The sequence below is a fragment of the Chelonoidis abingdonii genome, chromosome 4 (assembly GCF_003597395.2).
Source record: "Chelonoidis abingdonii isolate Lonesome George chromosome 4, CheloAbing_2.0, whole genome shotgun sequence".
NCBI classification, from domain to species: Eukaryota; Metazoa; Chordata; order Testudines; family Testudinidae; genus Chelonoidis; species Chelonoidis abingdonii.
The window spans coordinates 51089752-51106387 of record NC_133772.1 but is presented as its reverse complement, the minus strand read 5'-3'; the positions used below and the strand labels follow the sequence as shown (position 1 = coordinate 51106387).

Sequence of the window (16636 nt, the reverse complement as noted above, 5' to 3'; positions counted from 1 at the left end):
GTTCTTAATAAGCATCATGCCATTGCCGATATCTGAATCCCTTTAACATTAAAGTCATTTGGCTGGGATTGGTTCCCAGCAAAACATTGCTATTAAATGGAAGTTGTTAATATCAGAACTGCTGTTAAGCAGAATCTACTGTAATACAGAGACAAATCCAGGCCCTAGAGAGACATCTTGATCTTTTCAACATCATTTTAGCAAGACAACAAGCAAAAATGGTGATAAGATGGGGTGGGGGGGAAGAAGTCTAGAGGTGGAGAGGAGAAAATTGTGGATGATTTACTGAGTTGTGGAATAAGAGGAAACCTTGGAAAAAGAAAAATAAAGAATCACTATTTCCTGAAAGTAAGGTGGCACTAGATAATTTACAGATAAAAGAGAATGTGTTGAGTCAATTGGATGTACCGTTTAAAGTAAAGGTTGGGCAAACAGATAAGATTACTCTGAAGATTCCTTGCAACTCTAGAAGTCTTATATCAGCTCATTGTTTCTGGAGCAAATGTTAAATATGGTGTAGAGCATGAGCAAAAGTACTTGCTGGAAAATGAGCAGAAGAGGAACTATCAAGAATAGAAGCTTCCAGAACCGAGCCTGAGCAGCTGTGTGTATGTGTGGCTAGGCCTTCATCTTGTGTATATTCAGGAAATCCATCATGCCTGTCTGGTGCCTTCATAATATGTTTGTTGTGTAACAAGCAGGTTAAGGGCCTATTTGTATTTACCTTTCACTCCAATAGCATGTTATATTTCCCTACTTCAGTCTCATGAAAAACATTGTAAAGTTAAATTCAGAAATATATAACAGAGAAACATAAGGTTTCATTATTGTATTCATGTAGCCATTAAAGTAACAAACAGAATATTTTATTTCTGAATTCTAGGCCCTGAAAAACCGTTGTCTGCAAATGAGCATATAGGGAAGAAAACAGTCTAAAGAATATATTTTTTTCTCCTTTAGATGGATGATGAAGACACGCTATTACCTAGGAAATTGCAAGCTGCTCTGGAGCAGGCTCTAGAGAGAAAAAGTGAACTGATAAATCAGGATTCAGATAGTGATTCAGATGATGGTAAAATATTCTGGAAACAAGTTTTGTCTACCTGTGTGGGTGGGTGGTATTGTGTCCCTGGGATCAGGAGAAAGAAACACGGGCCTACTTTCAGAAAACTTATAATCTCACCCTACAGCTACATTTTACAGCATCAGTTTGTTTCTGAATTGGAGTTGATGATTGAGGGCATGTAATATAATTTTCAAAGCACTGTAACATATTAACAGCCTGTTTAATATATCATTTAAATTCCACAGTGTACACACTCCCATAAATGTGTTTTAACCTTTTCTCAGAGACTTTGATGTTAAAAATCTAATATACAGTTAGTCCAAGTCTATCCATTTTATATTTATTTTTATTAAACTTTGCTTTAAATATGTAAAGTCACTTTAACATCTGTGAGATATTCACAAGTGATACAAGAATTGAATCTTTTTCAATCAATTTTTTGTAAAGGTTTATTACCCTCAGCACAAAATTTTACTCTCAGGATCATTCAGAAGCATGCTAACTATCCAAGAAGAAGTAAAGTTCAAACAGCAGAGACACATTTCAGATTAAGGCCTCAAATATTAATTTTTAATTCTCCATCCTCTAAGGGTCTCGTGTGGATTACTCAGTAAAGAAAACTGTATTTCTGTTGACTTTGAGATATGGATGATTTACAAGCTTAGTTATAACAAGAAAGAGTCCTTGTGGCACCTTAGAGACTAACAAATTTATTTGGGCATAAGGTTCATCAGATGCATGGAGTCCACTGATATATCTGATGAAGTGAGTTATAGCCCATGAAAGCTTATGCCCAAATAAATTTGTTAGTCTCTTAAGGTGCCACAAGGACTCCTCATCGTTTTTGCTGATACAGACTAACACGGCTACTCCGCTTAGTTATAGTGCAGTTTATGCTTTCCATATCCAATTAATTTTGATGGGGCAAGAGAAGGAGGGTGGCAGGGCATTTATGTGGTCTTAGGTGTTGCAGATCTTTTTTCAGATATTATTATTATAATTCTAGTTAGACTTTTTTGGGGAGAAATATTAGGTGAAAACATTAAATCCAGTGCAAGTGACCAAGCAGGGACCTTGTACTGCAGCTGTTCTTCAGATGATTTAAGTGTTATATTGCTGCTTTCTTTTGCAGAATGTAACACCCTGAATGGATTAGTATCAGAAGTTTTCATCCGATTCTTCGTGGAAACTGTTGGCCACTATTCCCTGTTCTTAACTCAGAATGAAAAAGGAGAGCGTGTCTTCCAAAGGGATGCTTTCCGCAAATCTGTAGCTTCCAAGAATATCCGTCGCTTCCTGGAGGTCTTTATGGAATCCCAAATGTTTGCTGGATTTATACAGGATAGAGAACTGAGAAAATGCAGGGCAAAAGGTAAGGCTTGTGATTCCCTTTGCTACTATGCAGACTGTATTTAGGGATTGATACACTTTCATGTTTTCACATGGTTTTAGCAATTACAGCTTTATATACTGCCAAATATCAGTGCTATGGCAAACTTTGCCAGACACGCAGTACCCTCTTCTTTTGTGTGCCCTGGATTAAAGGTGAAGTGATAGGTTTTGAAAGAATGAGTCTCATCCTTGTGACACTTCCCATCTCAGTACATGAAATTATTAAAGGGAAAAGTTGACTGCTCCACACCATGAAATACTGTAAACGATACAGATCATTCATGATTCTAGAACAGCTCTTGGATGCCTCAAATGAGGTTCAAAGTAAAAATGTGGAAAAAACTGTTATATTGGTTAAAATAAATATCAGCAAATAAACAAGAGTGCAGGACATGATTTAAAAGACAGAATTTGGCCTGGTCCTATAATCCCTTTCATGTGAATGAGAGAGGTGTTTATGTGAGTAAAGACTAAGGGGATAGACTGTAGGGGAAGAGTCTTACTGTTGAAGAAATCTGACCAATGTAATCTACCTAGCAGGGGTCCTGCTCCTGCAAACCCTCACTCATATAGCTCTATAGAAGTATAAACTGGAAGGGACCACAACAGGTCATCTGGGCCAATCCCCTGCACTCAAGGCAGAGCCCTGTAATAATTAGACCATTCCTGACAATTCTAACCTAGTGTTAAAAACCTCCAATGACGGAGATTCCACAACCTCCTTAGGCAATTGAGACTACTTTAGTGTAACTCTAACTGGACAAACAGGCAATTAGCTGATGAGTCAAACTCTCAGACCTGCTAGACTAAAGAGCCACTGTGTTCCTAGTTCTGGTGCATGTGCATAAAGAACACTGAGCAGCCTGTGCAGTAGTTAGCCTGGTCTGGGGCTGAGGCTGCTGAGTATTGCACAGCAGTGCCATCTACTGGCAACTGCCAGACCCTGCTATCAGCTGAGCCTTGCTCCTCCCCCGGCCCGGAAGGCAGCTGGAAGAGGTTCGGAAGGATATCAAGGGGACGCACAAGCAAGCTGGGGCTTGCCCTCCTGCATGAGGGCAATGCTGCACCACGTGGGGGGAAGCCAGAAGTGAGGTAGAGTAGCCAAGCGCTTTGTGCAGCTAGAAGCCTTTCTAGCTTCATGTCAGAGAGAGGAGATTCCTTAAGGTATGGTATTTGAAGGCTGAACAGTCAATGAAGAGAGCTGGAATGGGGGAGGCAAGGATGTGGGGGCTGGCTGGGTAATTTGGGATGGATGGATTGAAAGGGGAAATTTGGGCAAGGAGGAGAGGTGGAAAATTGAATATGGAGGAAGGAGATAACCTGCTTCTAAAGATACTCATGAATAGCATGGGGTTTGCATTTGGAATCCACCTGATCACACGAAATAGGAAGTATTCAAAAGGCTCACGGAAGGAAACCTCTAATATATGCTCCAAGCCCTTGGACCCCATTACACTGGCTCTGTTTCCTCTTCCACTCCTCTGTGTCTGAAAACTACTCACCACAGCCTTAATCCTGTAATGAGCACTGCAGGGATAGACCTCTGCGCCTGTTTAAAGCCTCATTGGGGCTCCATGCAGGCACAGAAGCCCCCCTGCACAGATCTTACTGCAAAATCAGGCCTTTGGGGACAAATTCTACAAAATGGATCTGCTGCTATGCACTGAACAACCTCAAACCCCATTAACTTCAAGAGCTGAAGGCCTGGAGCACGTCCTGGCTTCTGCCTGTATTTTATGCATTTCTCAAAAGTTATGACCTAGGTAGGGTGACCAGATGTCCCGATTTTATAGGAACAGTCCTGATTTTTGGGTCTTTTTCTTATATAGGCTTCTATTACCCCCCACCCACTCTCTTGATTTTTCATACTTGCTGTCTGGTCACTCTAGACGTAGGTCACTTTGCACCTGCCAGTCTGTCCTTGTGCTTACATGCAAATGGATTTGCATGATCAGGCTTTACGTCAGTTCAGGATCAGTGATAAAATTATGTTGCTGGGTGATATAACCCCCTGAGTTCTTCTCTCACTGTTAAATTACAAAGTAGGTATTCTAAATCTTAAAACGGCCCTGGCAGTTTTTTAGGGGTTGAGCCTAGGCATAAAAAAGTATTGGTTTTGGAGGCAGTCTAAGAAATCGTTGTGGTTTAGAAAGCACTCAAGTAGGCTTTCTTTGAAGGAAATAAAATGTTAAATGGTATTTATAGCAGTAAATTGAATTACTGTTTCAAGCAAAACATAAAGGGCAGGAAATTGTAATGTGAGATGGACCCTACTTCATTTGGAGTGCCTACATTTCTAGTTCTTGTTTTAATTATCTTTCCAAGATTATTTTCTAGGATGTTTTGTTTAGGGTTTCCACCTTTCTAATTGCTGGTAATTGGACCCCCAAGGCCCCACCCCTGTCTCTTCCCCAAGGCCCTGCTCCTGTTCCATATCTTCACCCAAGGCCCCAACCCCATTGCTCACTCCTCTCCCTCCCTCCTCATTGCTGGCTGGATCATCTCTATCTCCACTCCCTTCCCTTTTCCCCTTGCTGCCTGGGGCTCCCTCTGCTCCAGGGTTGGGACAGGAGCTGCTGCTGCCTGACAAGGAGCCAGCCTGCAGGTAGGAGGTGGCCCTGGTTGAGCAGGGGCCAGTGCAAGTTAATAACTCAGCCCCTCCCCCAACCCCATGGTAACTGTAATTTTGGTGTCCAGTTAGGATTGGGGCTAAATGGAAAACATTCAGATCTGTTTTGTGAGAGTTATGTGCATAAATATCTATTTTTACCCAGGGATGCAACAAGTGTAGATTAGCCAGTTTACTGAGTGCAGTTATGCTAAATGTTGATGCTTGGGCCTGGCCACAGACTCTCTGTTAGCATGTTGTACTGCCTGGTGGACAGATGGAGTCTTGGGTGTGAAGGAAGACCTGGCTTTCTATTTCTCAGCAAGATGGATGCTGGGAGAATCATGAAAGCAACTCCTGCTGTCTTTGAAACTCTGACACAATGCCTAAGGTGGCTGATAACATTCTGATGGGAAATTGAACTTAAGAGGAAATTGTTGTCCTGTTAAGTTTTCTAAGAATAAACTACTGACAAAAAGGCTGGTAGGAAAGACAAAGGAAGGGAAGGAAATTAATCTAGCTCTGCAAAGGCCACAAATCCTTAAAGGACAGGGGTTTCTCAACCCCTTTTTTTCTGAGACCCTCCCAACATGCTATAAAAACTCCAAGGCCCACCTGTGCCACAACAACTGTTTTTCTGCATTTAAAAGCCAGGGTCAGTATTTGATAGTAGCAATCAGGGCAGTTGCTGCAGGCCCCACACTACAGGTGGCCCTGCAAAGCTTAGTTGCTCAGGCTTCAGCATCAGCCCTGGGTGGCAGGGCTCAGTGCTTCCATCTTCTTTCTGCCCTGGGCCCCAGCAAGTCTAATGCTGGCTCTGCTTGATGGACCCCTTGAAACCAGCTTGTGCCCCTCCCTCCCCGGCCCCCATGGGTCCTGGATTCCTGGTTGAGAACCTATAATACACTCCTGAGGTGACTGTTGATAGAAACTGTTGAAATGTCTGTGCTTTCTTTGTGGGCAACACAAATAAAAGCATTAGAGTTTGATTCCCTTTTCCATAGCATCTCACCCTCACCCTCCCTTTCACTTGGAAAGAAGACCAAACAATGCTTTATTTTATCTACTTCCCACAGGTCTCTTTGAACAGAGAGTTGAACAGTATTTGGAAGAGCTTCCAGACACCGAACAAAGTGGAGTAAACAAATTCCTGCGAGGTCTTGGTAAGGGAAATCTTTTTCAAGAAATGTTTTTAACAAAAGGTCTTAAAGCACAGCTCTGCCTAGAATGAAATGTGATACTCAACCAGTAGTTTAATGATATGATAGGAATTATCAAAAGAAAATCAACAAAAATCTACTTATTGTTGACAATAGTAGGTTTTATTATGGTCTTTGCTAAAAAAGTCTCATTCTAATTTTGGAAAAAGAAACCTTACCTAACCACTGTATTCCTCCCCCAACTCTTCCCCCCCGCACCCCACAAAAAAAAATCTGGAAAGGGACCTTGCCTTTTATCAGATTTGGTTGTCCAGAGTTTTAATAGTTAGTTGGTTCACTATATATTGGTTACAGTACACATTTGAAGCCTTTTTAAACTAACATTCAGTTTCTCTTTGTTTTTCAATGTATGTTAGTGACTGATGGAACACATTTTGTGTTTGATGTAGGAAATAAAATGAAGTTCCTTCACAAGAAGAATTAATTCCTTTCTACTGACACATCAATCCAAAGACTTTTTATGACACTGTGCTTGAGACCCTTACACCCTTTCAGATTCTGGTGCCGGAGGAGAATAAGATAAGCTGAATACAGCTTTAAGTGACTGCAAATGCTGTTTGACAATGTACCAGCCAAAAAAAAAAAGTTTATAATGACTCCTCTTTATGTATTTGGACAGAATTTGTAAATAATGTGCTGTAAGCTTTCTTTTTTAATGAGCAAGAAAAACTGTGGTAAATATTTGTATATTCCTGAGAATAACAGGTGCTTCTTTCTCTAGTATGAATTGAGTTATGCTTGGTGCAAAATGAATAGCTAATTATGTGCAGCTGACTGTCTCAGCAGAACCACTGACTTTGAAGGATGCTTGTGAGAACTACACTGATGCCTGAATATTGTAATAGTGAATGAACTCCAGGGTATATAGAGAGAGGTTGTATGCAAGGGGACTGGTTTTATGTGACAGAGTTTATAATTTTCTCTTGTTTTCCTACTAATACATTCTAAAAGACAGAAATAACAACAGGTAACTTTGTAATAACTTGGTTCACAACAGAATTTCTACTTGGTTTGAACTATGGTCAGTAAAAAAATTTTTAATGCATTCTGCACTATGACTGCTAAATATGAGGAAATCTCAGTTCTTTGACATGCAAGCTGCAATCATTAGGTACAGTACATCCTTTCCTAATATATATATGTATGGTTTTTAATAAACTGTGTAAATATACCTGTTTGTTTATGTTCATTGGATTCCCTCCAACATTTCTGCTACTGTCTCACTAGATACCAAAAGAGTACATTTGCTGTGATTTTTGTTGAATATGTTATAATTAAATTATAAAATGAATAATATACACCTCTCTTAGTAGGATTGCTATTTCATGACATTTATTCTAACCTATTTTCTTACTTGACACTAGATCACTCGGGATGTTACCTGAGAATCTATCTCACCATTCTATCAATTTTAATCTGGCAACAAAATCATCTTTCAAAATGTTTGTTCAGGTTTATTCTTTTGGTGGGACAATAACATACTAGTTTGTCATATTAACATAATGAGTTAAATGTACCCCAACGAGTAAACTTTTTCATGTTGATTTTTGTAATGTTGTGTTTAAATGCCTTGAGAAGGAAACAGGTTGAGCGATGCGGACATGGAGGTGGAAATGAATAATGATAGGTGGAAGAGGGGGATGCCAAATCCCGGACTTTGCATTGAGTACCAGTTCAGCTCAAGCCAGCACTGACTAGATGTGTTAGTCATATCCTTTTCTTTGCAGTATCTCAGAATTAATATCCTAAGCACTGCAGAGGGACAGATGTACTGGCCTTATCCCTAGCCCTTTGCACAAGGGGTGAAGTCACCCCAAATTTGCCTAATTTAAAATTATTTAAATTAATTGATCCTTGACCAATGTTAGTAACATACCCATTGTCTTCTACATTGCTGTTCATTTATTATTTCACTCAAATCCTTAGTTTCAAAGAGGGTAAATCAGAAAAAGTTTGCAAGCTTATCAGCTAATCCAAATTAAGAGATACTTCTTCCCCCTTAAACACATTCTCAGTATATATACTTTAAGTTTTTAAAACTTTATTTCTGTGCTTACCAAGACTGGATTTGAGGCTTGCGCAACTCCTAACCTGTCAGTGGTTCAGGTTTGCTACCAGCCTCATAGAATAAAATGGAGGGTTTATTCACTGAGAAGGTGAAGTAATTTCCTTTCCAGCAATTACGTCCCTCACATTCAATTCTAACATAAAAGTTTATGTAGTATATATGAAATGTGTACAAAACTGAAAATACCAAGTGCCTTTGATACACTGGAGATGTATCGATGTAATTTATTCCCTTTTCTCTTAACAATTTCAGATTGTGCTGTATTTGATTGCAAGAGCATCTGATTACGCTGCTCTATAAGATTTATCCATGACCTCTGGCCTTTGTTCCCTGAATTAGAGGTGACACTCTTGACTTTTTGAGGTTGACTCTTGCACTTTTATAAATAACCCCTGCTAATGAATCTATGGACCATGAAGTATCTTCTAAGAAAATCATGGATACAGCACCCTGGGCTGAAGGAAATGGCTGCCATGGGAACAGTTGTTACAAACACAAGAGAAAAATGGCCATAAAATACTCAAATGCCCGGAGGGTGCCCTATCATAATGAGGCACTTACCCTCTCACATTGAAGCTGTCTTCCTTCATCTGTGCTTCAGCTATCTAGGTGAAAAGCTTACCAGTTTTAGTTTAATTTGCTATCTTGTAGGTATTACACTGCTACCCCGATATAACGCTGTCCTTGGGAGCCAAAACATCTTACCATGTTATAGGTGAAACCACATTATATCGAACTTGCTTTGATCCACTGGAGTGCGCAGCCCTGCCACCCCCGGAGTGCTGCTTTACCGTGTTATATCCAAATTCGTGTTATATCAGGTCATGTTATATTGGGGTAGAGGTGTATTTAAAGCATACCATATGTTATGACACATCCCAAATGCATATATTGTTTCAGGTTTGGTGCCCTGTATGTGAGATCAATATTGGACTCTTAAGAGGATGACGGCATGTATATATTCCACAGTATTGCACATCCATCCTTGATTCTAAAATGTAGCATGTGTAAATAATACAATCCTAATGTTTTCTGAAAACTTGAATTTCACATCATCACATGAACAAAAAATATTGAGTTAATCATTCCCATCTGTCTGTTAGTCATTACAAAGTCCTTAACAAGCGAAAATTACTTAAACAGCATTTAATAGTAAAAGCAAAAATCTTAACAAAAAAATTAGATCAGATGGTGGGACTTACATTCTAATGCCATAAGAGATTTGTATAATCCAGAAAGTAAAAATAAAAAAATGCATAAAATCTTAACCTCTTGTTGAGTTACGATAAAGATATGCAGGGATATCCAGCCTTGCCTGTCCTATTTGTCTGCATCGTATAATCTTGTCTGAGTAAATCTCATTGGTTTCTTGATTGCTGTGAACATGGGACAATGGAATGTAGGTGACTGTGTTGATCTTGTGTCTGAACTGGTAAGTTCTTATGAAGTGTGGTAAAAGGGTACTGTGATATGTGCTATGGAGCAGAGAGGGTGGCATCCTCAAGGGCTCTTGGGGGTTGCAATGAAGTTTCATGGCCCCTCAAGTTAGGCACCAAGAAAATCACAGGAACAACATTGTGATCCACAAAGCCGAATTAGGCATGTAGGCTCCCTATACAATGAAGGGGGAAAGATAGGGGCCTAAGGTGATCCACAAAAGCCAGCTCATTAGGCAGCTCCCTGCCTAAGTTAGCTAATAGGAGATGCTGGCCCAGGGTGTGTGCTAAGCCCCTTTCTTGACGGTAAGCACCAAAGTCCAGGCTGTAAGGACTCGCTCCGATAGTGTTCCATGAACAGAAACCAGCTGTGTGGAGTTAGGTGCCTCAGCCACTTTTTGAGGGAATAATTCAGTGCCTACCTCATTCAACACAGAAAGGAGGTCTTCACCTTATTACTTTTAGCCCACTAGTTAGAGCACCTGGGATGTGGGAGATCCAGTTTGAATTTTCCCATCACAAAGTGATAATTTGAACAGGGGTCTCCCACAATGCTTAGGAGGGTGCTCTAACTACTGAGCTAGGGGATAGTCTGATGTGGGGCTCCTTTAGTCTCTTCTGTTGAAGCTGTTGCACTCTGGATTAAAAAAAAAATGATTGGAACAGGAGCACTGGACTCAGGAACTCCCAGGTGGGTCCCCTAGCCCCTGGATGACAGACACATTCCCATTCTCTTTCCCTGGCTGAGTGACTCTGTGGACAAATAGTTGTTAGGCCAGACAGAGAATCATGCTGTAGCCCAGTGGTTTAGGCACTGACCTGGGAGGTGGGTGAGCCCAGATCTAGTTCCCCTGCTTCAACCACTCTCATTATTTACCCAGAGTGCAACAACTTCAACAGGAGGGACTGAGGAAACTCCATATTAGAATACCCTCTAGCTCAATGGTTAGAGCACTCCCCTAAGAACATAAGAATAGCCATACTGGGTCAGACCAAAGGCCCATCCAGCCCAGTATCCTGTCTACCGACAATGGCCAGTGCCAGGTGCCCTAGAGGGAGTGAACCTAACAAGTAATGATCAAGTGATCTCTCTTCTGCCATCCATCTCCACCCTCTGACAAACAGAGGCTAGGGACACCATTCCTTACCCATCCTGGCTAATAGCCATTAATGGACTTAACCTCCATGAATTTATCTAGTTCTCTTTTAAACCCTGTTATAGTCCTAGCCTTCATAACCTCTTCAGGCAAGGAGTTCCACAAGTTGACTGTGGGCTGCATAAAGAAGAACTTCCTTTTATTTGTTTTAAACCTGATGCCCATTAATTTCATTTAGTGGCTCCTAGTTCTTAATTATGGGAATTAAGTAAATTACTTTTCCTTATTCACTTTCTCCACACCATTCATCATGTTATACTCTATCATATCCTCCTTTAGTTCTCCTCTTTTCAAGCTGAAAAATCCTACCTCTTTAATCTCGCCTCATATGGGACCCGTTCCAAACCCCTAATCATTTTTAGTTGCCCTTCTCTGAACCTTTTCTAATGCCAGTATCTCTTTTTTGAGATGAGAAAGACCACATCTGTACAACAGTATTCAGATGTGGGTGTACCATGGATTTATATAAGGACAATAAGCATACTCTCCATCTTATTCTCTATCCCTTTTTAATTATTCCTAACTTCCTGTTTGCTTTTTTGACTACTGTTCTGCTCGTCAAACGGACAGTCTTCAGAGAGACTATCTACAATGACTCCAAGACCTTTCTTGATTAGTTGTAGCTAAATTAGCCCCCATTATAGTGTATGTATAGTTGGGGTTATTTTTTCCAATGTGTATTACTTTACATTTATCCACATTAAATTTCATTTGCCATTTTGTTGCCCAGTCACTTAGTTTTGTGAGATCTTCTTGAAGGTCTTCACAGTCTGCTTTGGTCTTAACTATCTTGAGCAGTTTAGTATCATCTGCAAACTTTTTCACCCCACTGTTTACCCCTTTCTCCAGATCATTTATGAATAAGTTGAAGAGGATTGGTCCAAGGACTGACTGTTGGGGAACACCACTAGTTATCCCTCCCCATTCTGAAAATGTAACATTTATTCCTACCCTTTGTTCCCTGTCCTTTAACCAGTTCTCAGTCCATGAAATGGATACTGTAAACCGCTAAAGATGCAATGTATTCTCTCCCTCTCCACTCTTGTGTGGGTCCAGTAAATATTCCTGTAGTCATTTTTTTCACCACAGTTCAGAGTCTGTCCAAGACTTACAAATTCTCCGTTCTGTCTACCCTGTTAAAAGTCTTTTTTATGAATGTAAGTTTTGCTTAAAGATTATAAAGTCTTACTGGGGAGAAACTAAATTAATTCTTTGCTGCAGTCTTCACGGCTGAGGATGTTAGGGAGATTCCCAAACCTGAGCTGTCCTTTGTAGGTGACAAATCTGAGGAATTGTCACAGATTGAAGTGTCACTAGAGGAGGTTTTGGAATTAATTGATAAAGTTAACAGTAAAAAATCACTGGGACCAGATGGTGTTCACCCAAGAGTTCTGAAAGAACTCAAATGTGAAATTGTGGAACTATTAACTATAGTTTGTAACCTGTCCTTTACATTGGCTTCTGTACCCAATGACTGGAACATAGCTAATGTAACACCAATATTTAAAAAGGGCTCTAGAGGTGATCCTGGCAATTACAGACTGGTAAATCTAACGTCAGTATTGGACAAATTAGTTGAAACAATACACTGTAGTTAAGAATAAAATTGTCAGACACGTAGAAGAACATAAATTGTTGGGCAAAAGTCAACACAGTTTCTATAAAAGGAAATCATGTTTTACTAATCTATTATAGTTCTTTGAAGGGGTAAACAAACATGGACACAGTGTACTTAGATTTCCAAAAAGCCTTTAACAAGGTCCCTTTCCAAAGGCTCTTACGTAAATTAAGTTGTTATGGGATAAAAGGGAAGATTCTTTCATGGACTGAGAACTGGTTAAAGGACAGGGAACAAAGGGTAGGAATAAATGTTAAATTTTCAGAATGGGGAGGGGTAACTAGTGGTGTTCCCCTGATTGGGAGGAGACCCCTCTTCAAATGTTTTCTCCCCCTCAGTCAGAGGGGGGAATTGAATCTGCGACTCCCATACCCCAGGCAACTGGGCTACCAATAGGGCTAAAAGTTATAAAGTGGGCGCCACCTCCTGTGGCTGGATTTTGAATGGAACTCAATCCGGTAGGCAACCTCCGAGCATGCCTACTGGATCAGGCCTCACATGTGACACAGGTGGTTGAACATTTGTCTTCCCGTAGTTCATGAGCTGCTCTAGGTCTAGGACTTAGGTGGGAGATAGGCCTTCAGATGCCTTGAGGGGACAAAAGTGTCCAGAGGCAGGAACATAGGAGCCTATGGAACTTTTACTCTGAAAAAACTTTGGTGCTGAGTGAGTTTAGGCACTTACAGGGCTTAGCAGGAATTTTGTGAATCACACTGGAGCTAAAACTAGGATTTAGGGGCCTATGTCGGGGCACCTAAGTACCTTCATGGATCCCACACAGAGAAATTAGACAAAAGGAGCAGAGATATGCTTGTGATCATGATGTACAGACAATTACTGCACTCCACATAGTAATTTTAGTCCCAGGTCACTTCATAACTGTATCCTGTTGTATCAATGAAAACTTAGCCTGCAAGTAACAGTAGAACCACTTAGTGTTTTTACAGAAGTATGATGCACTTTGATAGACATTTCAGGACAGATTCTAAGGTGCTTGGGTGCATACCATATTATCAGTGTACAGTAACCCTAAAACTGATATGTCCAGTCCTCTAGTGGAACTACAGTGGGTGCTTTTACGCTACCTCCTTTGCCTTTTGCCAGTATAGGAGGAAAAGGGTTGCCTCACAGCCACAGATCCTGTGGTTTTGTACCCTTCAGCTATCTTCAGATTGCTTCATCTTGATGCAGGGGACTGACCCCTTCACAAAACCTACAGCAGTTTTGCAAACAAAATACTCATTGGAGCTATGACAGTTTGCACCAAAAAAGAATTAGCCCTCTGAACTGCACTCTCTTCAGATCACTGCATCTTAAAATCTGGCCTAGAGTATTTGCTCTTCTGTCACTGGAAAACAGAGAATTCTCATCAGTTGGCTACCAATGGTGTCCATTCCCACATTTACTGTTTTCCAAGGAACATCAATATTCTTAAAGCTAACTTTCTAAAATCTTTTTCCAATTTTTTTCCCTTAAAATGGCACCACATAATTTACACAAATTATTTAGGGGAACAATTCATGGTGGTTTTTTAGATGTTCTTCAGAAAATCACATGATAAACCAGGGGTTGACAACCTTGCAGAAGTGGTGTGCCAAGTCTTGATTTATTCACTCTAATTTCAGGTTTTGTGCGCCAGTAATACATTTTAACATTTTAGAAGGTTTCTTTCTATAAGTCTATAATATATAACTATTGTTGTATGTAAAGTAAATAAGGTTTTAAAAATGTTTAAGAAGCTTCATTTAAAACTAAATTAAAATGCAGAGCCCCCTGGACCAGTGGCCAGGACCTGGGCAGTGTGAGTGCCACTGAAAATCAGCCTGCGTGCCGCCTTTGGCACGCATCCCAGAGGTTGCCAATCCCTGTGCTAAACATTTCAATAACTATTGCTAAGAATATTGACAATTCTGAAGTTAACATTCATTGTCTTTTAGGGAGGCAGCTAAATCTGTCTTTAAACAAACTTAGAGTAACTTTGTAGTTAAGATTGCAGCTATTTCCATAATAAGCACAATAACTCAATTTAGATCAGTCTCTAATCATAGCTGTTTTTCTCAAAGGTTTAAGGAATAACTATTATCATCCAGATGGAAGTTGTGTGATACAATACATTGGATCTTTTGGTGTGTAGGCTACAGGTGGCATCTGTCTGTTTTCAGAGCTGTCATCAAAATCTTTCAGAAAATTCCTTAAATGATACAAAAATGTGCAAGTCTTCCTTGGATAACCTTATAAATACATACATACATATCACAAGGAAGACATCTACTGTCCACTGGTCTTTAATGTAAGATTCTTCCCTGACCACGCACTTTTGTTGCTGTTACATATATTCATTTGGAAATGGATAAACCAACATGACTGACATGTATATAACAAATAGAGCAGAAAGTGGGAATGAGAATGTGCTAATCTATTTCTTACTTTCCCTTGACAATTAGATGCATTTTAGTAGCTGCATGCAATTCCCTGTCATCTTTTATCTTAAATTATCTCTATTTAGTGGAACATTATTCAAATTGTAGACATAAACTATTGTCTTGGTTATTCATTCTCTCTTTTCAGTTACATTTCCTTGCAAACATCTTATTGATACCACCCTCCTGTCTGGGCCAGCCAGAACAAGTCTTGCCACAGTGGTAATTTTCTTAAAGCCCCTGCTCCTGGAGTGAGGTGCTCATGGGAGACTTAGCTTGCATTGGAAAAGCACAGCAACCCACCCTCCTGCCAGCAGAGGGGAGCATGGAAAGGGGACCCCAATGCCCCCCCAGACCCAGGCCCTCTCCCACACTTATGTGCTTCTAAAGCTAGCGATGTTTGAGCTCTGAGGATTGGTGGGAAGGAACCCAGCTGCAGCCTTACTGGAATCCTGAGAGGTGGGTGGATGCAAGACCACCCACATCTAAAGGCCTCTTCCCCAGCCTTGTAGGAGGGACCTCTGGACCTGGGAACAAACTGAATACACGGGACAACTAATGAATAACTGGGTCAGGAGTGAAGGTCACAGGTTCACAGCTTCGGCGTCTGACGAAGTGGGTATTCACCCACGAAAGCTCACGCTCCAAAACGTCTATTAGTCTATAAGGTGCCACAGGATTCTCTGCTGCTTTTACAGATCCAGACTAACACAGCTACCCCTCTAATACAGGTTCAAAAGGAGGGATCCAGAGGGGGACACTGAGCAGAGAAGCCCAGATAGTGCCTACTGCACCTAAAAGCTGTCTAAGGAGCCAATGGATGCCGCCCAGAGGAACGCTGCCTGGATGCGTGACACCAAGGAGGAGTGGAAAAAGGCCCCACAGTCACAAAGCACCCCCTTGTCTAACATCCTCCTCCTGGTGTTCAAGATGGCCACTTTGTCCAGGGCCAGGAGGTTGACGAAGTTGTCTCATGACTTGGTGGGGCCATAGACAGAGTGGGCAAATATAAACTGGTGTGAAGAAAAGCGCAGCCAAAATCTCAATAGGAGGTTCTCGATGATCTGGAATAGGGGCTGCAACCTAGCATATTTGAAATAAGCGTGCACCAGGTTCTCCCTCATGCCACAAAAGGGGCAGGCATTGGGGTTGGGGGTGAACTATGCCAGGTACACGCCTGTGCTCACAGCTTCATGGAGGAGCCCCCAACCAATATCCCTGGTGGGCCATGAGACCAGGATAGAATAGAGGTTGGCCCACTGGTGGGGTTCCTCACCCTCCACAGGTGGTAGATAATCCTGCCATTTGTTATCAGGGTGGTACATGAGGGTGAAAAAGTGAAACGTGGCACACAGGTGTGTATAGTTGTTTCCTTGGCACAGTTTGGAAGTGAACCAGCTGCATGGCAGCAGCTGGTTTGGATTATGGAAGGGAGGGGGCCAGGAAGGCTCACAGGACAGAGGCCCAATGAAAAGGTGGTGAGGGTTGCGCAGGGAGCGCCCTCTCGCAGTAGCAGCTCAAGGAAAACCTGACAAGTAGGCAAGAAGGCTATCCCCCACCTCCCACAGAACGTGCCGGGGAAGAGAGGGGGTTCAGGAGAGTCCCACATGCTAAGCTACACATGAAGGTAGAGGTTGTGTAGCAGGGGCTC

The 16636-nt window shown here is 41.2% G+C and overlaps 2 protein-coding genes across 9 annotated transcripts in view; one reads left to right on the top strand and one right to left on the bottom strand.

The window, feature by feature from the left end:
- Nucleotides 1-7582, top strand: part of DENND2B (DENN domain containing 2B) — a 315618-nt gene extending 308036 nt beyond the window's left edge. For all 8 annotated transcript variants that reach the window (XM_075065155.1, XM_075065153.1, XM_075065156.1 and 5 more), the window contains 4 exons: nucleotides 961-1072; nucleotides 2199-2438; nucleotides 6143-6229; nucleotides 6676-7582. In XM_075065155.1, the coding sequence (XP_074921256.1) occupies nucleotides 961-1072; nucleotides 2199-2438; nucleotides 6143-6229; nucleotides 6676-6710 (474 nt within the window). In that variant the 3' untranslated portion in view covers nucleotides 6711-7582. The remainder of the gene's footprint in view (nucleotides 1-960; nucleotides 1073-2198; nucleotides 2439-6142; nucleotides 6230-6675) is intronic.
- LOC116834592 (large ribosomal subunit protein uL15-like) overlaps nucleotides 1-16636 on the bottom strand; it is a 107815-nt gene that overhangs the window by 78531 nt on the left and 12648 nt on the right. The gene's annotated exons all lie outside the window — the stretch shown is intronic.